Source organism: Camelus ferus, chromosome 7 (genome assembly GCF_009834535.1).
Source record: "Camelus ferus isolate YT-003-E chromosome 7, BCGSAC_Cfer_1.0, whole genome shotgun sequence".
Lineage (NCBI taxonomy): Eukaryota > Metazoa > Chordata > Mammalia > Artiodactyla > Camelidae > Camelus > Camelus ferus.
This window is the reverse complement of record NC_045702.1, coordinates 15,603,549-15,622,477: the sequence shown is the minus strand read 5'-3', so window position 1 is coordinate 15,622,477 and position 18,929 is coordinate 15,603,549. Positions and strand designations below refer to the sequence as shown.

Genomic DNA, 18,929 nt, shown 5'->3' with positions numbered 1-18,929 from the left:
TTCTGCCTTATGCAATAGGATAGAGGTTGTATATTCTGAATCAAATACAGAAGGGAATTTGATTTCTGTAAGCCTCTTCGAAGTATACTCTATAGTAGCAAATGAGAAAAAGAAAAAGAAAAAAGAAATCCTCCTGTAATATGAATGCTAGAACCTTTATTTGGGGCTTTTTCAATCCCCTCATTGGTAAATGCCTTACACAATCAGATGAGAGAACCAGCATCATTCCAAAGCATGGCACCTGGTGACTCACCGAACTTGTTGCCACTCCTCCTCTTTCTTATTAGGAACACCCTGATTTTCTTTGGGAAAATGCCACTTCTCAGGTCCAGTACAATCCCAAGGGTGAGACGTGCAGTTAACTCTTGTTGATCCTTATATTCTAGCCCCTCCCCACAATGACAACTGGGCTTCAGTCATTGGTTCCTGACTGAATTCTCTGGCTCATTTTTCTTGGGGTTAAAGGCGGTAGAGAACATGGGTAAAGAATTCACATTCACAAGTATCCTCGTACATGGCAGAGGGTATTAAAATAGCTTTTCCTCCACACCTCATTTGAAAATGTGGTAATGACTGAATTTCATTAAATGTTTAACTTATAACTTCTACGGATTATTATTTTTTGGACTCAAATAAGAATTTATATTCTATTTAAAAACTCACTTAAGAATCAATCCCCATCAATGTAAGATCTATTAAATATTCAAAAGTGAGTCTTTAAAATAGTTGTAATATCTGAGAATCTAAACTTCCTGAAATTTATAGGTGAAACATGTAAAATTTCAAAGTGACTTGTAGAAGTCCCCACTCTCTGTGTTTCTTCCCTCTTCCAATACATTTCAGACAAGCAGAATTTTTCATGGCATCTTTGGTTCTACTTTCAGGGGGCTGGGTTCTTTCTGGAGGGTGGAATCAGTGATTGAATGTATTTATCACCTCTTCCTTCCTGTTTGCCAAATTAAGTTTTTTGCTTTATCTTTTAAAGCTGGTGAAATACATCTGTTAGAATTTCTAAAAAAGTTTTCCCATTTCCAAAAAAGTTTATGGACTCTATCAGTTTTATAGAGGGACACACAAAGGTAGGGATTTGTGAGACTCAGCTAGTTAATATTCTACTGAATGACATATGGTAATCTTTCCATTAAAAATTCCTTGTTGTGGTAAAATATTCACAGTAAAAATCTATCAAAGCTGATTTTTTTTTAATTAAAATCAAAGCACCAGTGGACTCCCCCGCAAATGGAAAACAAATATTACTGCCTCATATATTCTTCACAATAAGCAAAATGTTCATGGGGAGAGAAATCTGTGATCTGACTGTCTAGCAGTATTCTCACTCAAGAACATGAGCCACCACCATGTGAATTATGACAGTAAGTTCACACTCAAGGTGAAGGGGCAATATATATAAAAAGACACGAACTGTTAACTTACACAAGGTTACATATAAAATACTTGAAAAAATATGTATGTGCATGGTTATTTACAAGGACGGCCTCTATTTCACTAAGAAGTTAGACTATGACTATGTCCATAATTTTAAGGGCCAATCAGGTCACTCAATTTCTCTCATTTGTAACAGATACAGATAAGCAGGAAATAAGCACATCTTCTGTTTTAACCCAAAAACCTTTTGCTCCCGCGCAGCAACCTACTTTTGGGATTCGTGTTCCTTTGTACATCAGGCCTCGCCAAACGGAGTTCTCCTTTCACTGTCTAGTCCCTCCACAGAACCCGAACTTAAAAGCTTAAAACACTGTAACAGCAGACATCTGAAATGCAAATTCGTAAGTGGAGCAATCAATCGTATACTCACCCTTTCGACGTGGAGTGAATCTTCGTAGGACATCTGTACAACTGTGTAGTAGTAAAATGTGGACCCTATTTAGCTTGGAAAAGAAGATAAAACTACCAAGGCAAGAGGACACTTTTTTTTTTTTTAAAAAGCACCTTCCAATTTTCTACCTTTCCATTCAGGAAAGATAAGCAGGGCCTGTAATTCAAAGGACAAAATATGTGCACTGCCAGATGCTGGTGCACAACAGTATTTTGAACTGAATATGGTACATACACCCCCCACCCCCATCCATTTATACTTCTGCCAAAGCCACACACATCACTGACTGTGTCCTAGGCTTCTTATTGCCAGAAAGATCAGGTGCTTCAAACCTAGGAAAGCTTTCGATGAGTTGGACTGAGTAAATTCTAGCTCCCCAGGGCCTGCTCATCGCGTGATCACGTTCAGCACTGGGGGCCTTACAGCTATGACACGAGGCTATTGGCTCTAAATCCAGAGGGCAATCTCCTGGAGTTTTTGATCAGAGGTAAACACTGGAGTTTTTTAAGTTTAGCTCAAGGTTGCTTGAATTGCACTGACCTTCTGGGAGAATGCTCTCCAAGTGAGCGTGAGGTACAGTCAGACTCATAGCTTACTTCCATTATAATTTAAGGACTGCTTTGCCACGATCCAACTGGGCACACAGGCGCTTGTTAATAAGGTCACAAGATGTTAACTTTAAAAACCATTAAGAAAATGCCATTTGGAGAGAGAAACACAATATATATTATGTATGATTATAGGAAAGATGGTTTTTCAGCTACCTTTCATGGAGCAAAATAATGATAAAGGTGAAAGAGAAATACTGTTTTAAAAGACTAATATGGCATTGAATATATCAGTGAAAGTTTTGGGTACATTAGTAGAAATTCTGGCTCAGAAACATTTAGGAAATTATAATTTTTCTCTCTTAAGTGCTACTTCCCTTTGTGATCATCCTCAAAACTTATCTGTGTTGCCCGGCTTTTTACTCAGGAGACAAGTATGGAAGAAGAAACTGTCAGAAGAACAGTATTCTAAGATAGCAACAATAAACTCATTAGCAAAAAGACAATTAAGTGGTATATACACTATTATCAAAATTTGTTCAAGTCTTTGGAGAATAAATGTCAAATGCATATTCAAAGCAATACAACAGCAACTACCCTGAAAGGCATATTTGTAAAAGTGATTAAGACTTTTTAACCATTAATATATAATTGACATATTATGGACTAGACCCAGGTCCACACAGAAAGTGAGACACTATTGCCAGTAAGTTATTTTCTCATTTTATCTTTAGTGATATCTGAAAACCCAATGACTTAGCCACAGAGTATTTTCAAATTGTCCATTTCAAGAAGTAATGTCATGTAGATAAAAGCAAGTCCTCTAGGTTTAATTAATGGGTGATGACACTATCCAAAGAATAAAATTCTTTCAAGTCAGCTATATTTTTATCCTGTCGGCCTAAAGAGAAAAACTTCCTCAGCCAATTAATGTTTTCTAAATAAAGGTGTACTTTGTCAAACTAAAAAAGTCCATGTGTAGATACTCTGTCAAATGTTAAATTAGCAACTGGCACAACAATATTCTTCTATCTTAATCCATTTTCCTTCTTTGACACTGAACAATAAGTAAAAGGAATAAATGAACGTCAGTTAAACTAGCTAGGTCTGACCCATTAAGAATATGCTTGCCCTCAGAAGATAGGTCTTTTGTATCTCTATCAAGAGAATGAAAATGAAATCCAGAATTAAGTTGGATGAAAGACTCAATTTGAGGTCTGACACTGAAAAACAGGAAATAGATGCTTCAGAAAATTTTAAATGTCACTACAATTCCCTCCAATTACCTGCTCCCAAATTGCACAACACATTTTCATTCCATATTATGAAGACAGATGAAAACTACAGAACTGGTCCCTTTCAGGGGAATTTATATTTAATGCCCAACAGGGTGTAAGTTGAAGAATACTCACATCAAATACGGCACACACTGCTGTATTTCATATTTTGGGTAGTTCCACTAAAAGCCATAGTGCAAACAATGAGTCTTGTTATAAAAGGATCACCTGCACAGCTAAAAAACAAACAAACCACACAGACACACAGCAAAACCAAATGTGTACACTTTCTTCCTCAGTGGAAGAAGTTAGATTTAGAAATGTATGAAAAATGGCCTTGAAAACCTGCTATACCAAACACCTCTACAGACAAGAAAAAAACAAAACCAAAAATCAAACATTTGTTTTCCTGCTTTTCCTTTAATACAGTCGCCATCTTACATTATGTACTATTAGGTGCCTTCTTCATAGCATCTAATCTACTTTTTCGTCGCACTGCTGGACATCCTAGGATAGAACTTTTATCACCACTCATATTCATGGAGCACTGCTCTTACGTACAGTACACCTAACTCATGGTTGGTCCATAATTAATGGGTAGTGGTATTTTCTAAAAATGGATTAACTTACACATCCAAATCACATTAAAATTTCAACTTAGGGTTCATACAAAGTCTATCTCCTTCCTATAGTAGCTACCACTCCATTTTGCAGTTTGAAATCCAGTAAGTGGGAAGAATGTCTTTTTGTTTTGTTGTTGATGCTGCTTCTTTCTTCCTTTCTCCTTCTTTCCCTCTTTTTCTTTCTTTCTTAATAAGAAGGTTAAAAGAAATGGATTATTAAGGAAATCAAAGTCTAGTAAACATCAAAAACTTAAGAGTGGTCACAAATTCTTCTTGGTAATGATAATTAAATTATTGACAAAATGTTTTTTGAAAACAAACAAATCTAAAAACCAGCACACGCCAACAGCGCTGCTTATTTAAGCAACTGGCGTTCCTCTATGCTTTTGAGGCGTTTCTTCCGGGGCTGTACAAAGTCATCATCTGAGTCATCACTATATTTATTATCTTCAGATTCATTCCTGAATTCTGGTTTAGGAAACCTTTTTTCTGGATAAAGATTCTTCAGAAGTTCTTCAAAATAGCTTTCAAGTTTCATACCAGCATTGGCTACTTCTGAGTCAGGCTGTTGAATAAAAATTAAAATATGAATAAAGAAAAACATTTTAAATAGTCAACAAAAGCAGTAGATTTCTCACATTTTTGTTCCCTTTTACCTCAAGATTGTGAATATCAGTGGATTGTTTGGGGGAAAATGTTTATGTATAGCACTGATATAAAGCAAATAGTCTGGAGCTAGACAAAGTCTAGCTAATGGTCAGATAAAAAATAAATAAGAGGCTTTGACTCATCTGGATTATTCTATGAGGGTGGTAGTAGCAGGACTGGATTAACAAAGAGAGAGCAAAGAGAAGCCAGAATCAGAGTCATGTAACAAGAATTTCTAGAACAATTTAAATGAAATGTGGAATTCTGGAATGAGTAACCAATACAAAGAACAAACTACCAACAAACGGCTGTCGGTCTGACAGATGTGGAGATAAGTCTCCTTGGAAATTTATGCCACTGTAGATAAGTATCTTGATCTCCTCATTTGTTCATAAGGTGTTTGGTATAATATTACTTTCGAATTGATATTTTTTTTTCTTCTCACCTCATTGAATTCAGCACAGTTTTGAAAGATCAATCTAAAATCAGCTACAAAATCTTCAGGCTTTGTGTACATGGAATAATCTTCTTGTAATCTTTTCTTGATAGTTGACAAATCCATTGGATTTTTAATTATTTTGTAATAATCAGGCACCTTTCAAAAGACATGAGATGTTACAATAAATAACTAAATTCTACCTGGTTCTAAATAAATCCTACAGGTAGTAGTGTAACATTCAGCTTGTGCTCATTGCTTTTCTCTGTACCATTTTGTCACTGGTAAGGAAATCTATTCAGGGAGTTTCTGCAGGCTTCCACACATTGATAAATGTTTAGTTTCACATTTATCAAAAATTTTCACCAGTTATTTTTAATGAAAAAAAAAAAAAAACTTACCACACGTTCCCTCTTACTACTCTCCTTCACTATTAAGCAAAAAGCAATCACTAGAAAAAGTACTACTTCCAGTAAGGTTGGACGTGTTTTTGCTGCATGTGTTTTAGCAGGTAGGCTTTGAACCTGGATTTGACCCCCAGCTCTGCCACTCAATAGTGTACTCTTGGCTAAGTTACTTCACTGAAACTGTTTCTTTGTATTTCCAACAGGAATCATTCTACCACTCTACAGGATTTTGTAAAGACTAAATGAGATAATATATATGAAGAAAAAGGGGGCTACTTTGCTGCTGCTGTTACTAACACCAACTTATTAGTGTAACTTATATTGGTGTAATAAGCATTGTAGATAGCGGAAAGTTAAAATTGTCAATGAAAATACATAAGTTAACATTCTTCTTTTTAATACTACTCTCTTATAAGTCAATTTCTTCAAATTTCTTCTATTAGTAAAGAGGATTCCTTGACCTGACTATAAGTCAACATCTTAAAGAGCACCAAGTTCCAGGTTAAATTTTTCAGTGAATACCATTCTTATGGGCATATTTTTGCCCTGCCTCTTTTTGCTACACTATAAAAATCATTTATAGTGGATCCTTGAACTGTGGATTTTATCTATGTGGATTTTCTTCATTAAATTCATACTATAACACTACACGATCCGTGGCTGATTGACTCTGTGGGTACAGAGGGCCGACTGTAAAGTTATACACAGCCTTTCAACTGTGGAGACAGCCGGTGTTCTTAACCTCTGTATTGTTCTAAGAGTCAGCTGTATTTCTTTTTCCTATCTCAATTTCTCAAAACTTGTTTTCAAGAAAGAAGTTAACTGTTTAGTAGCTCGATGTATTTACCAAGCCAGTTTTATTTTCCAACCTTGCATTAAGTTTTAAAAATTTATCTAACTGTACAAATCTATTAATTTTTTCAAAGGAATTTCAGACATCAGAAAATAGAAAAACTTATTTTGAGTCCTCTCTGGCATTCTAAAATTATGCATTAAAGTCACATCAAACTTTAAATATGAAGCTTTGTGAAGTTGATGACACACATACACACAAACACACCCCTCTCCCTCTATTGTTACAGACTACTCATTACTTGAAGTCTAGACCTAGAAATCAAAATACACATAGAGAATTTGGGGAGGTCTTTATCTCAGATGGCAAGTTTTTTCCCCCAACAGCTTAGGACATACACCTAAAACTCCTGAGAGAAACAACTGGTAGAAATCATCCCAGAGAATGGGAGGTAAAATACATTAGCTGAGAAAAAAGAATATGTGAGAAATGAATATAACTTTTGGGCTAGTTTGTTAATATTAAGATGTATTTAAGATCAAAGCATCAGTAGGTATGAATAAGCTTTAAGATTTGGATTAATATAAGAAACTTACTATTGAAAAATGGTAGAAACTAGATTCTCATAAATCGAGTTTTAGAAAAATCATCTCACTGTGCAAAAATGCACAAAATGACATTAATACTTACAGTTAGAGGAACTGGGTCTTGAAAAGCCAGGCTCATTTCATGGCAGTAAAGAAATAAAAGTAGGCGTTCACACTTCTGCACACACATTAAAAAAAAAAAAAAAGAAAGAAAATATAATGAAATAATGAAGTCACAGCTAATTTTTAATAACACCATTACAGGTCTCAAAGTACCAGGATAAAAATTAAAACCAGATGAATACAAGAAAAACACTGATACCTGGAGCTTTGATAACCTTTCCAGTCATTGACTCCAGTGTACCGTTTGACATTTTGGGGTGTCTGTGATATGAGAGCAGTCCTTGTAATTACAGGAACAAAAGCAGCATCACTAGAAACCCATCTGAAGTTCTTTAAACATAAATTTCCACTTATCTCTCCAATTTGTGTACTGAATTATTAATGGTCGATAAAAGAAGAACATCCATGTGTTAAGAGATCCAGAGGTGGAGGCTTTCCACGGCGCGCTGGGTCCCAAGGCCTCTCTCTGAATGCAGATGGTGCCATCAAGCACCCGGCTACTCCCTGCTCATGGGCTGACCCAGCAACACCGCGTCGTGGTGGCAGCGCTCACCCACCCTCTCCCGCATGACAACTTTCATACTGATTGTTCTACTTAGTAATTCAGCACAGGAGCTTCTTTAGTAATAAGTACTGGCTTAGTAGCTTTATATGTTAATTGCAGTTAAATCTATTAGCAGGCTTTGAAGTATAAACCTAGTACCACCTGGGGAAACGATGTAATTTTTTTCCAGGAAGAGTAAACAGAAAAACCCATCCATCTCTTTGGTGACAATTCTTAACAAATTGAGGTAGAAAACTTATCCATAGTAGAAAACAAAACTGAAATTCACTACACGTAGCCTGAAAATCCAGGATAAATACATATATAAAGCACACATATTCAATTGAACTTTGTCCAATTACAGTATTTTAAGCTTCTAGAAAATAATGTATAGCACTGTGATTTTATTTAATTAAAACGTTATAATTTGCCATTATTTAAGATTCTTACATTTTTGTGGGAAAAAAGTACTAAAGAAGAATGAAGTCAGTACAGAATTTGAACATACACTTCTTTGAGGAAAGCACCTCTGCATCACAGTACCTGTCTATCACTATACAATGTGCAAGCAAAACGACTGTGTAACAGGCTAGGCTGGAAACTTACCCTTTTGTCTATCGGCGTGAGTTTAACAAGGCCTTCGGTTTTCTTTTTTTCTGAGTTGTGACTAGGAGCATCACAATCATATTCAACTTCTGGTTTAGATAAGTCTCGGCAGAAAGTGCAAATCCACTCTCCACTGTTGGGGGATAAAGTATTTGATTGAGTTCCTAACGCATCATTTCTCTCTTCCCCATCTCTCTTTCCCAGCTCTTCCATGCCAAATGTGATACAGAATTATTTATTTGGCATAAACTGTAATCACTGAGGACTTACCATATATCTACTATGTACATGGCACCATGCTGAGACAGCCTAAGAGCAGAAATACAATACAAGGGCCTAAGTGGTAAAGGAGTTACTTTTAGTCTAGTTAAGGAGCATGAAACACACGTACAAATAAAACAAAACACACGCACCAGTCTCCGGCCAATGTGAGGCATAAGTGACATTTTCCCCAAATGATTCAAGAAAAAGAAGTGCTCTTGGTACTATTCTTGCAACTTTAAGTTTGAAATTATAAATTAAATTTTTAAAAGGACAGCCTTTGAAGAACTAGGAGATCAATCCAATGGCTTTTCTTCATTACCATCATCACCTCATAGGGTTTGAGAATTTACTCAAGATGTTTGTAAGTAATATGGCTCAATGCCTGGTAAATAAGACACAACAGATTATGGCAGTTGTGCATAAGGACCATGTTCTTTATGGAAATCCCCTTGAAATCATTTAAAGGGCTATATATATTTTTTCTCATCATAACAGACTAGGTTTTTGAGAGAAGCACAGGGAATAAGAGTCAGGGTATAGGAAAGCCAATGATGACAATTTTGGAGTATGTACTTATGCCAAGTGGACTTCTACTTAAGTTTTTACAAAGGTTTTATGTTACAATGATCATCCGAAGTTTATTGCATTTATAGTGAAGGAATGTAAGAGAGGGAAGCAAGCACTATCATACCTTGGAAAATTCGCCAATGTGGGCACGTGACAAGAAAGATGGAATACTTTGGGACATTTCTCACAGCACAGGAGTTCCCCTCCGTTCTGACAAACTGCACACCAGTCCTCATTGGGGTCATCCTCCTTCCTCGTCTCTCCAACATGAAGCGGTGATTTCTGCGAGGCATCTAGCCAGTCAGACTTTCCATTTGAGGAACTTTCTTGGTGAATTCCAGGTTGATCTCCTGTGCTATCAGGGGCATCGGATCTTGGCACAGACTCTTCAGAAGCAGAGCTCTGACTGCTGTTTAAGAGCAGGGAGGTGAGTATGCTTCTTGGATAGTTGGTCTGCAATGGACAGAGGTAACATACGTATTTGTATCTTTTGAACTGGCATTCTTTATTAGCACAATTCTGGACAGCAGACTGCTCACTCATGAGAACCTGCTTATTTCAAAGGAGTCTGTGAATATGCATGAGACCCAAGACAAGAATGTTTACTGCTAACTGTATTAAAGGTCCTAATGGTAAAGAAGACATAGATCTCTACTGAAAAATATCTTGAAAACAGAAGATCAGCAGCAGTAAGGAGGTGTGGATAATACAGGAAAAATCTTTGAATCTGCTGATGGCTACAGAAATGAGAGAACAGGTGGATAGTGCAGAAGTCAACGTCAGGAAATGTATATACATTTTACTAGAGCTGTGAATTCAAAGTGTACCTAAACACAAAACATGCCTACTGTACATTTTTATCATTCAAAAAAAAGGTATACTATTTTAATTCTTAGAAGTAATTTCACCTCTCCAGGTGCCATTAATAATTTTAAGATGAATCTAAATTCTATGGTGAAGCCTAGGATGGTGAGGTGAAAACTTCAAATTAAAAACATAATCTATTATCTCCTTTAAACATTTAAAAAAATGTTGAAGTAGTTAAAAGCATGGGTATATAATATCATTCTTTAAAGGTAATTATTTAGCTTTTTCTTCTGCTATTTACTTCTGTATTTCTAAATACGCTTCGACTCTATTTTCCCAAATTTCCTATTTTAAACATATTTTCACTTTTAAATATTTGTATTTTCCCTACTGTGAAAGATTAAATTTTTCCTTCCTGACTCTCCACACCCTTCTTATACTTACACACACCATTTATACCAACCTCTTAGCATAGTTTTATTAAGCATTGATTTCTTTTTAGTTGGTTGGCACCAGTGGTAACTGTTCATAGCCAGCATCTATTCCAATTGGTCAGTATCACTGCTGTACTGGTTAAGTAAGTATCCCGAAAAATCAATTTTTGGTCAAATGCGTGTTCAGGTAATATCCTGATTATGCCTAGTTTTTAGTTATCTTTGTATTAAGGTGTTTGCATCATTATGACTATATAAATACTGTGCATTGCATAAGCACAGAATGTACTATGAGTACACTTCCTTTTTTATCTTTTTGTTTTTACTATGAGTAAATAATTACCTTATTTTTATTACTTTTTTTGCTTGTTTTGGGGGGAGGTAATTAAATAGATAGATAGATGGATTTTTAGTGGAGGAACTGGGGACTGAACCCAGGACCTTGTGCATGCTAAGCACATGCTCTCTACCACTGAGCTATAACCTCCCCTCCTCAATTACCTTATTTTTAAATTTAATCCATTTGCTTCTTTTTCTAGCTTATCTATCTCCAAGTCATTCTCACAATCTCCAACAGGGTTATAAAATGCTTCTCGATACCGTCAGAACATTTTTCTCACCATTACATACTCCCCTAATGGATTCTTCTGTCCTGCTACAGGGTGTACCGGAGGAGCTGGGGCACTGGGGGCTAACTGCCCTTTTCTTTGCCTCTCTTCTGTGTTAGATCTCATTTCTGGGATCTTATGTCATCCTCTTTCTGGGTTTACTTCAGTTTTGATGAAGCGTATTCTCAAATATCTCCCTGAGAATAAGTGCATGGGAATTAAAAATTTAAGACTCTGCATACATGTCTAAAAATGTTTATTTAATCTTTATGCATAATTGATAATCTGCCTGGGTACAGAATTCTGGCTACAAAATATCCTTCCTCACAATTTTGATATTTCTCTATTGTCTTTCAGCTTTGCGTGTCTGTGTTGAGGAGCTGGTGACATTATGATGTCTGATCCATTGTATAAGGTGTTTTTTTCCTTCTGGAAGCTTTTAGAACCTGTTTAGAATCCTGGTATTCTGAAACTGATGATGATATGACCTGAGTCTCCTTTTCATTTAATTGTTATGATACTTGGTAGGCCCTTTCCATTCAGATGCCCATGCCCTTCAGTTAACAGGAAGTTTCCTTGTATCACTGCTCTGGCAATTACCTTCCATGTGTTTTACTCCATTCACTCTTTCAAATGCCCAACCTCCTTGTTTAAGCCTCTGACTTTTTAAACTCTTCTCCTTGTTTTCCATTCAATCAATCTTTTTGTTTTAATTTACTGAGAGATTTCTTCAAATTTTTCAACCTTTAGGTTGACAATTCCCTGCCTTTACATTTATCTTCTATGAGCTATTTTAAAGTTTCTCTCATTCTATCCCTTAAATAGGAATAGTACTGCAATCATAACAAATTACATTTTGAGGCCTTGATTCTTCATCTGATTCTTGTTTCACTATAACAACAGGAAAATCATAATTTTCAGGTGGTCCACTGTTTTCCTGTTTTATTCGGATTGGCTCCAACATGACCACTGGGACTTTGTGTGTAGAATCAGCTCCTGCTGGTTTGCTGGAAGAGCCAGAGCTGTAAGTATAAAGAAGAAAGAAAGAAAGAAAAAAGTCTAAGAAAGCTACCTTAAGTATCTCAAAGTATAACAATAGCTTTTGGGATAATGCTGTATCTTCACAGCAATGGTAACTATGTTACATCAGCCATAAATGATCCTTAACTGAAATGCATCTGCTGTAGGCAAAACAGTTTCAATAATGTATTAAGAAATGTACTAAATATTCACCTATCTAAATAGTTACATTATATACCTGGAAAGACATTTAAATAAATTTAAATAAAACCTGAATTAAAAGAAAACTGACTTCAATATCCTGAGGCTGTAAAATTAGGCAGCCAGATCTCAGAACTATCTCAGAATTAGCACTTTATTTTAGGTTTTCCCACTTCCTTCTCTAGTCAGTGACAAAGAAAACTCTAGGTCCACATTGAAGACTTACTGTCACAAAGTGTGAACATAATTAACTAGGGACATAATTTTTTGGTGTTCTGCTATTTAAAAAACGTAGTTTTTTAAAATAAGCCTTTTACAGACAGCTACTATGTTTTCATAGTTATTAAAGGCAAGTTTCTTCCCTTCAGAGAAGGCTTCTTCCAAATGATTAGGAAAGTAAGAATTGGGTTCACTATTTAGGACAAACTGGCAGACATAATGAGTGGATGCATAAATCAGTAAGTTACAATAAAATTTCCACAACTGTAAATTAATTTATTTTAAAGCAGAATCAATGTTTGGCCATTAGAAAAGTCAGAGAACACCAAAGTTAGTATAAAATTATTATTTGTTCCAAGAACCTCCCCCCAAATTATTTGTTTTCCTTAAGTTCTTACTTGTGCATTTTCCTACATAGTACGCTGAGTTACACATATTTCATTTCTGTTTTCCCTGCTATTATGCTAAAGTCAGAGATATTTTATTTTCTACATACATTTTTATATCTTTAAAGATAAAATTGTACTTAACTTAACCCATTAATTAAATTAACATATAATAATTATTAAAAATTTAATTGAAAAGTTGGAAATAAAGGATGTCGTTCAAAATGTTTTGAGTACTAAAGCACATTGAGCACTGACAAGAGAAATCTCGTCACCGATTTCATGCACTAGAGAATAAATTAAGTCAGTTTACCTTCCTCGGCTCCCAACGCTGGAGGCACTCGGTGAACGTATTGGCGGGTGTACACTTGTCATAGTAACAGGTCCTGAGAAGGAAATCATACACATTCATAAAGTGAATTAATAACTGTATTTAATTCCTATTGAATGTTCTTAGTACTACACTAAAATTGGAAACACATAATGAAATTGTACAAAAGAATAAGTAGTTGCTGAACTCCCAGCACTGTTTGGGTTTCCTTCAACTAGCAGGGCTCAGCTCAACCTCAGCACTATTGACATTTTGGGCCAGAAAATTCTTTGACGCGGGAGGCCTGTATGTGCACTGTAAAAACATTCGGCAGCATCCCTGGCCTCGACCAGTTATTAGATGCCAGTAGCATCTCTCCACACATAGCATCCAGGGGTGTGACAATCAAAGATCTCTCCAGACACTGTTGAATGTCCCATGTTAGAGTAACCAGGGTAGGAGCTTAGTGAGGACACTGGTGACAGTGAAAGCTACAGAGGACAAGAAAACATTGGTAGGGACTGATAAAAGTAGTCCAAGAAAGCAAGCCACACAGATGCTAATTAATGGAAGGCACTGAAGCAAATATTCTACTAGGCAATGCACAGAAGGTACTTTGTCCAGAGGCTGACACAGAGTCAGTACCAGCTAAATGTGAGCTTTAGCAATGCTGCCAAAATAGTTTCCAGAAACGTTTTGTCCAGTCATACTCCCACCGTCACATTCCATCCAAAAAGAGACATGATAGTACAGGTAACTTATCAAAAAGAGAAACTATAAGACTGCTTGTCTTCTAGGAGTGCTATAATGTCTCTAAATTCTGTTGAAATTGAAAATGTACAGAGGTTTACCTTTTGCTTCCCACTTTGAAAGCACATTAATTTTAAAGAGTATGCAAAATTCAGACCCATCTCAACCACACAACAAAAGGAGGGGGGAGGGTGATTTTTAAAATTCAAGTAGAATAAAAACTGAAAAAACACTGATAAAATTAAATGAAGTTCATTTTACCTGCAAGGCCTGGAGATGGCACTGAGGAATTTGGTGACTGAACAGTTCTGTTGGAGGGTGGTCTTGGCTGGCCATGATCGAGACTAGTATCTTTCCTCACTATATTGTCCAGCATAATTGTACTTGAACAGTCAATCTTATAAGAAAAGAAATTATTTCATGGCATCCCGACTTTGCAAGTTAAGAGCTACTTTAAATTCGTAAGAAAATTTTAATAGTTTAATTACTGTCAAATAATAAAATATGCAAATATCATATTTGGGAAGTTCTGATGCATACTTTCCCCATAAACAATCTTGAAAAAAGCTTTCACATTTCTTAATATACCATCTTAAAAAATATACTGAGTCACATTATCTCAGAAGTCATAAGCCAGGAGAAAGGAGTATTGTGTTGCACCCTTAACAATTAAAATTTTTTTCTTAATTTATTTAAAAGTAACAAAAGGTACCAATTAGAAGAAAAAAACTTTGTGAGAAGGGTAGCACAATTTCACATTTTGCAAATTTCTTTAGTGTCTGGCTTAATAATAGCCACCTGGATTCTTACATCTGCTTCTGTACTCAGTCTGCTGAGATGCGTGGTTTTGGATGAAGAATATGAAGAAAATCTGGTCTTACCCAGGAAGGACCTTGTGGAACCTCTGAAAAGGTTGTAGGGACCCCCATGTCTTTGGCCTACACTTTGGAAACTGATGCCATGGTTTGCACTAGATAGATGAAGTAAGTCCACACATAACATTTCCAGAACACTAACTTCACTTAAATACATTATTACTGTTTGGTGGGAAAAAAATTGATCACTTACAGATTCTTTCTTTAATGTGAGAGCTATATAAATAACACTTCTTTCCTAATTGACTGCTAGGCCAAAATACTGATTGCTATTGAATAAGATTTTAGTACTTTGGATGCAAGTATTTTAATGTTTAAATATATCATTTATTTCCTAAGAATGTCTCTGTGATTAAAATCCAATTCAATTGTCTAACATAGTTCTAACATTTCTCAACCAAAATTCTTCATGAAAATTAAGTCCTACCGTCCAAGGGCACAGATGGTATATAATGAATTTACTTCTTGCCTCTGCATCTAGAATGGTACTAGTTATGAACCATCCTTGGTAGGATTGAGGATTCAGGAAATAGTCACTCAAATCAGTTTCTTTATTCTGTGGTTCAGATGAGGAATTCCAGTTGCCAGAGGCTCGTGGACAAAGGGTCATCTGTATTTGAGGACTGCAGGGGAAAATGTCCTTCTAGTGGGTGCCCTTTCAGTTGGGGGAGGTGGGAAGCACATAGGGTTATTTATGCTTAATATTCTTTGGGCATTGCCTTGGCCAATATTTTTCAGTGTGCAAAAAGTACCAGAATGATTGGATTTGTTAGATCTTAATGTAAGAAAAGTTATTTACGTTGTGGAGTAATCCTAAAAGCTAAAATAAAATTATAGGAATGAGACAAAAGAAGTTTTCATATGTACCACCTATGCATGAAAAATACAGGTATTCTACCCATTTAAAGTATAAAACAACTATTTAAAAAACAAAATAACTGGTAAAGTTATGATGCAACTTTTAGGAACTATTAGTGGATCTCAGTAAGTTGAAAACCAAACTAAACAATGAAACATTTTTAAGTTCTTTCACAATCTTACAAGATTTCTTAAAAGTTTTTAATGTTTGTATGCATGATTACCTAAGCTTGCAGGATGAGAATCAGTAAAACAAGTACCAACTTATGTGCGGAGATCTGCCTATAGAATGTTACATTTTCTGCCTCTGAAAAAGATTTTTTAAGAAGTCATACTGACAAAGTTAGTTTAGAGGGTAAATATACTTAATTTAAATATAGGAGAAATCAGAGGTAATTTTGCACTAGTCAGTATAACCTAAAAAAAATGTTTTCATTTCTGTTATTAAATCTGTCTCCATCTCTTCTGATGTCTATTATATTCTAGCCTCCCTCTCTAACCTTATTCTAATATATCACATCCCTGCAGCTCAGCTTTCCAGTACCCCTCCCATGTCCTCACTTTTCCCCTTTCCCAGCTTCGATTCCATATTCCATCACCATAATCCTTCATTTACACTTTTAACTCCAGTGCCCTGAAAGATATTCTGCAGCATGTTCAAGTGTCAACATTAATCTCTTTATTTTTCTTGCTGTTACAATATTTCTAAAGGATAAAAGTAACTTCTAAAATCACACACAACCTATAATCCAACAAATCCATGTCTTTTACCAGATTCAAGTTCAGTTAAAATTTTGGAAAGATTCTTAGTATGACATTTGTGGATACTTACGTCTGGAAGAGAAGGAAGATTATAGGGACCTCCCACTGGTGAGCTCAAGTCAATCACAGGCGAACCAAAGGCCTTCCCATCATATCCCGCCGCACTAGTAATGGTGGGGCTGGAAGGAGTCGAAGACGTGCTGTTGGCAGCTGATGGGGCAGACTGCCCGCTGCTAATCTGCCACTGTAGCGGCAAGAAGGAAAGAAGAAAGGTTCTATCAGCAGGCCTGTCACATACAGTGTCCATCTAATCCCTGTTCCAGACACAAAACACAGTAAAAGAAGAATGTGCTATTTGAATCCAATTGTAATTTTAATGGAAAGGGGAGAGGGCACAGGTATACATAATTTTTCATCAGTCCTGTCCAAAAATAAAAAATGAAAAGCACTGATTGTTACCAGAAGACAACAGTTAGTATACACCAGAAGACCACAGTACCCAATCTTGGAAAGCTTATACACATTGGAAAATCAATATAAATATATACACAGCAACTTCAAGGTAAAGATGGAGGGCAAAAATACACATTTTCTTCTTTCTGTCCCTACCTGATACACCTGAAACTAAAATGACAGTTAAGGGAAACTTTTTTTAAAAGGTATTGACCCATAAAGACAAAGAAAACAGGAGAGAAGACAGAAATCGCATTTTGAAAGCTGGAAAGCAAATGGACAAAAAGCAAATGAATTGGTCACTTTGATAAAGCTGAAACCTAAGCTGGCAGTGAGGAAACAGAGAAGTAAACCAGCATTAACTGCAGAACTCCTAGGAGCTTGGGAATTAGGAGCATAAGAGGTGAAACTGGGGCTAAAATTACAGGATGATCTATTGAGTCTGTTTAAGAAGGATTAAATGTCACACTCCTTCCCTGTTTTATCTGTAGCTACCTCAAGATAGTAAGGATGTCCTCTACTTTGATAGAAGGCTGAAAGTTTATTCTCTAGAATAGGTAAAACAATGTCTTTGCACTGAAGGGCACCAGGCTCAGTTGAAGGCAGAAGTATTGCACTGACAATGAGAATTAAGAAACCATACACACATTGAATGCTGAGCTTCCCGCCCAGGCTGCCTCTGGCCACCACCAACCTTCTCCCCCTAGAGGGCTTCAATGAGCAGGCAGGCCCTGCATTTGAGGCATAAAACAGAAAGATCTTCTGGGAACTGGGCCACTACCTAAAGATGGCGACACTAATAACTCTCCTAACAAACATGCCTAGCAGCCCTCATACAAGTGCAGAACCTCAGCCACCAAACATTAGCCCCACAGCGTGGCTTTCAGGTTTCCTGTCTGGTTGTTTTCACTCATTTCTCAGATATCAACAGGTAATTAAGCATCAACACACAACTGAGGACACCCTGTCATTTATGTTAAAGGCTGAGATAAATACTTTAATACTAGGAATGCTAAAGTACACAGAAATGACCTCTGCTGCTGTCTAAAAAAATAAGGTTTGATGGATGGATGGATAAGTGAGTATAACGATAGTAAGTAAGAAGGCAAACAGACTAATCCGTCCCCTATACAATTGTTCCAACTTAACTATGTTTGAAAATTTTCAAAATAAAATACTGGGGGAAGGAAAACCAACTAAGAGGTATTTTAAGACTATGCAGGGGAAAAAAATTCCCAAACACAGCATCATTTACATATGAACTACACAATATAGTGACAGTGTCGGAAATATTCTAATTTTTAAAAATCTAATTTATATGCTCCATCGAAAAAAACCCTGTGAATATGAATGGCATCTTTACCACCTACCCACCTCTCATATCACCATCAACCTCTCTTTCTCCTCCCTGTCACAGAATAATCAGTTACAGTTGATGTGAATCTTTCCAGATTTTTCCTATGTATATGACTTAAAAAAAATAAACAAAAACACAAAAATGAGAATAATTCACAAAAATCTGATTTTTTTCCCATATAATATACTCAGGAGATCACATATAGATTACTGCACTTTCTTAATAGCTAAAATGCATTTCTATTGTATAAGTATACTATAAATTGTTAAGCTACTCTACCAATTAAAACAAAATTCCTCACTATATTTTATTTTCTCCTAGTTTGTTCATTTATCTATTCATGTTTAGATTTTTGACCAGGAAACATTTTAAAAAACATTCTTAGAGTATGTGTCTATCCACTAAAAATAATACATAGGGAAGAGGTAATGTCAACATTAGAGCACTCAGAATGTGCTTTTATCTACACTAGTACTAAGTCTCAACACAATTCTGCAAGGCACTCACTTATTATTTGGGGCAAATGAGATTTAAAAGAATAAATGTATACAAGGCCACAAAATTATTAGGAAAATAAACAATTTAACACCAAGCTACAGCTTGACCTTTTCACCTCACTTCTCATGATA

General features: G+C 36.0%; 1 protein-coding gene across 2 annotated transcripts in view; it reads right to left on the bottom strand.

Moving 5' to 3' along the window:
- Nucleotides 1–3,752: 3,752 nt before the first annotated feature.
- TRIM24 (tripartite motif containing 24) overlaps nt 3,753–18,929 on the bottom strand; it is an 81,882-nt gene continuing 66,705 nt past the window's right edge. For both annotated transcript variants that reach the window (XM_032483438.1, XM_032483439.1), the window contains exons 11-19: nt 16,561–16,734; nt 14,257–14,392; nt 13,249–13,321; nt 11,963–12,131; nt 9,385–9,713; nt 8,430–8,562; nt 7,260–7,334; nt 5,379–5,528; nt 3,753–4,850 (exon numbers count right to left, since the gene is read on the bottom strand). In XM_032483438.1, the coding sequence (XP_032339329.1) occupies nt 4,641–4,850; nt 5,379–5,528; nt 7,260–7,334; nt 8,430–8,562; nt 9,385–9,713; nt 11,963–12,131; nt 13,249–13,321; nt 14,257–14,392; nt 16,561–16,734 (1,449 nt within the window). In that variant the 3' untranslated portion in view covers nt 3,753–4,640. The remainder of the gene's footprint in view (nt 4,851–5,378; nt 5,529–7,259; nt 7,335–8,429; nt 8,563–9,384; nt 9,714–11,962; nt 12,132–13,248; nt 13,322–14,256; nt 14,393–16,560; nt 16,735–18,929) is intronic.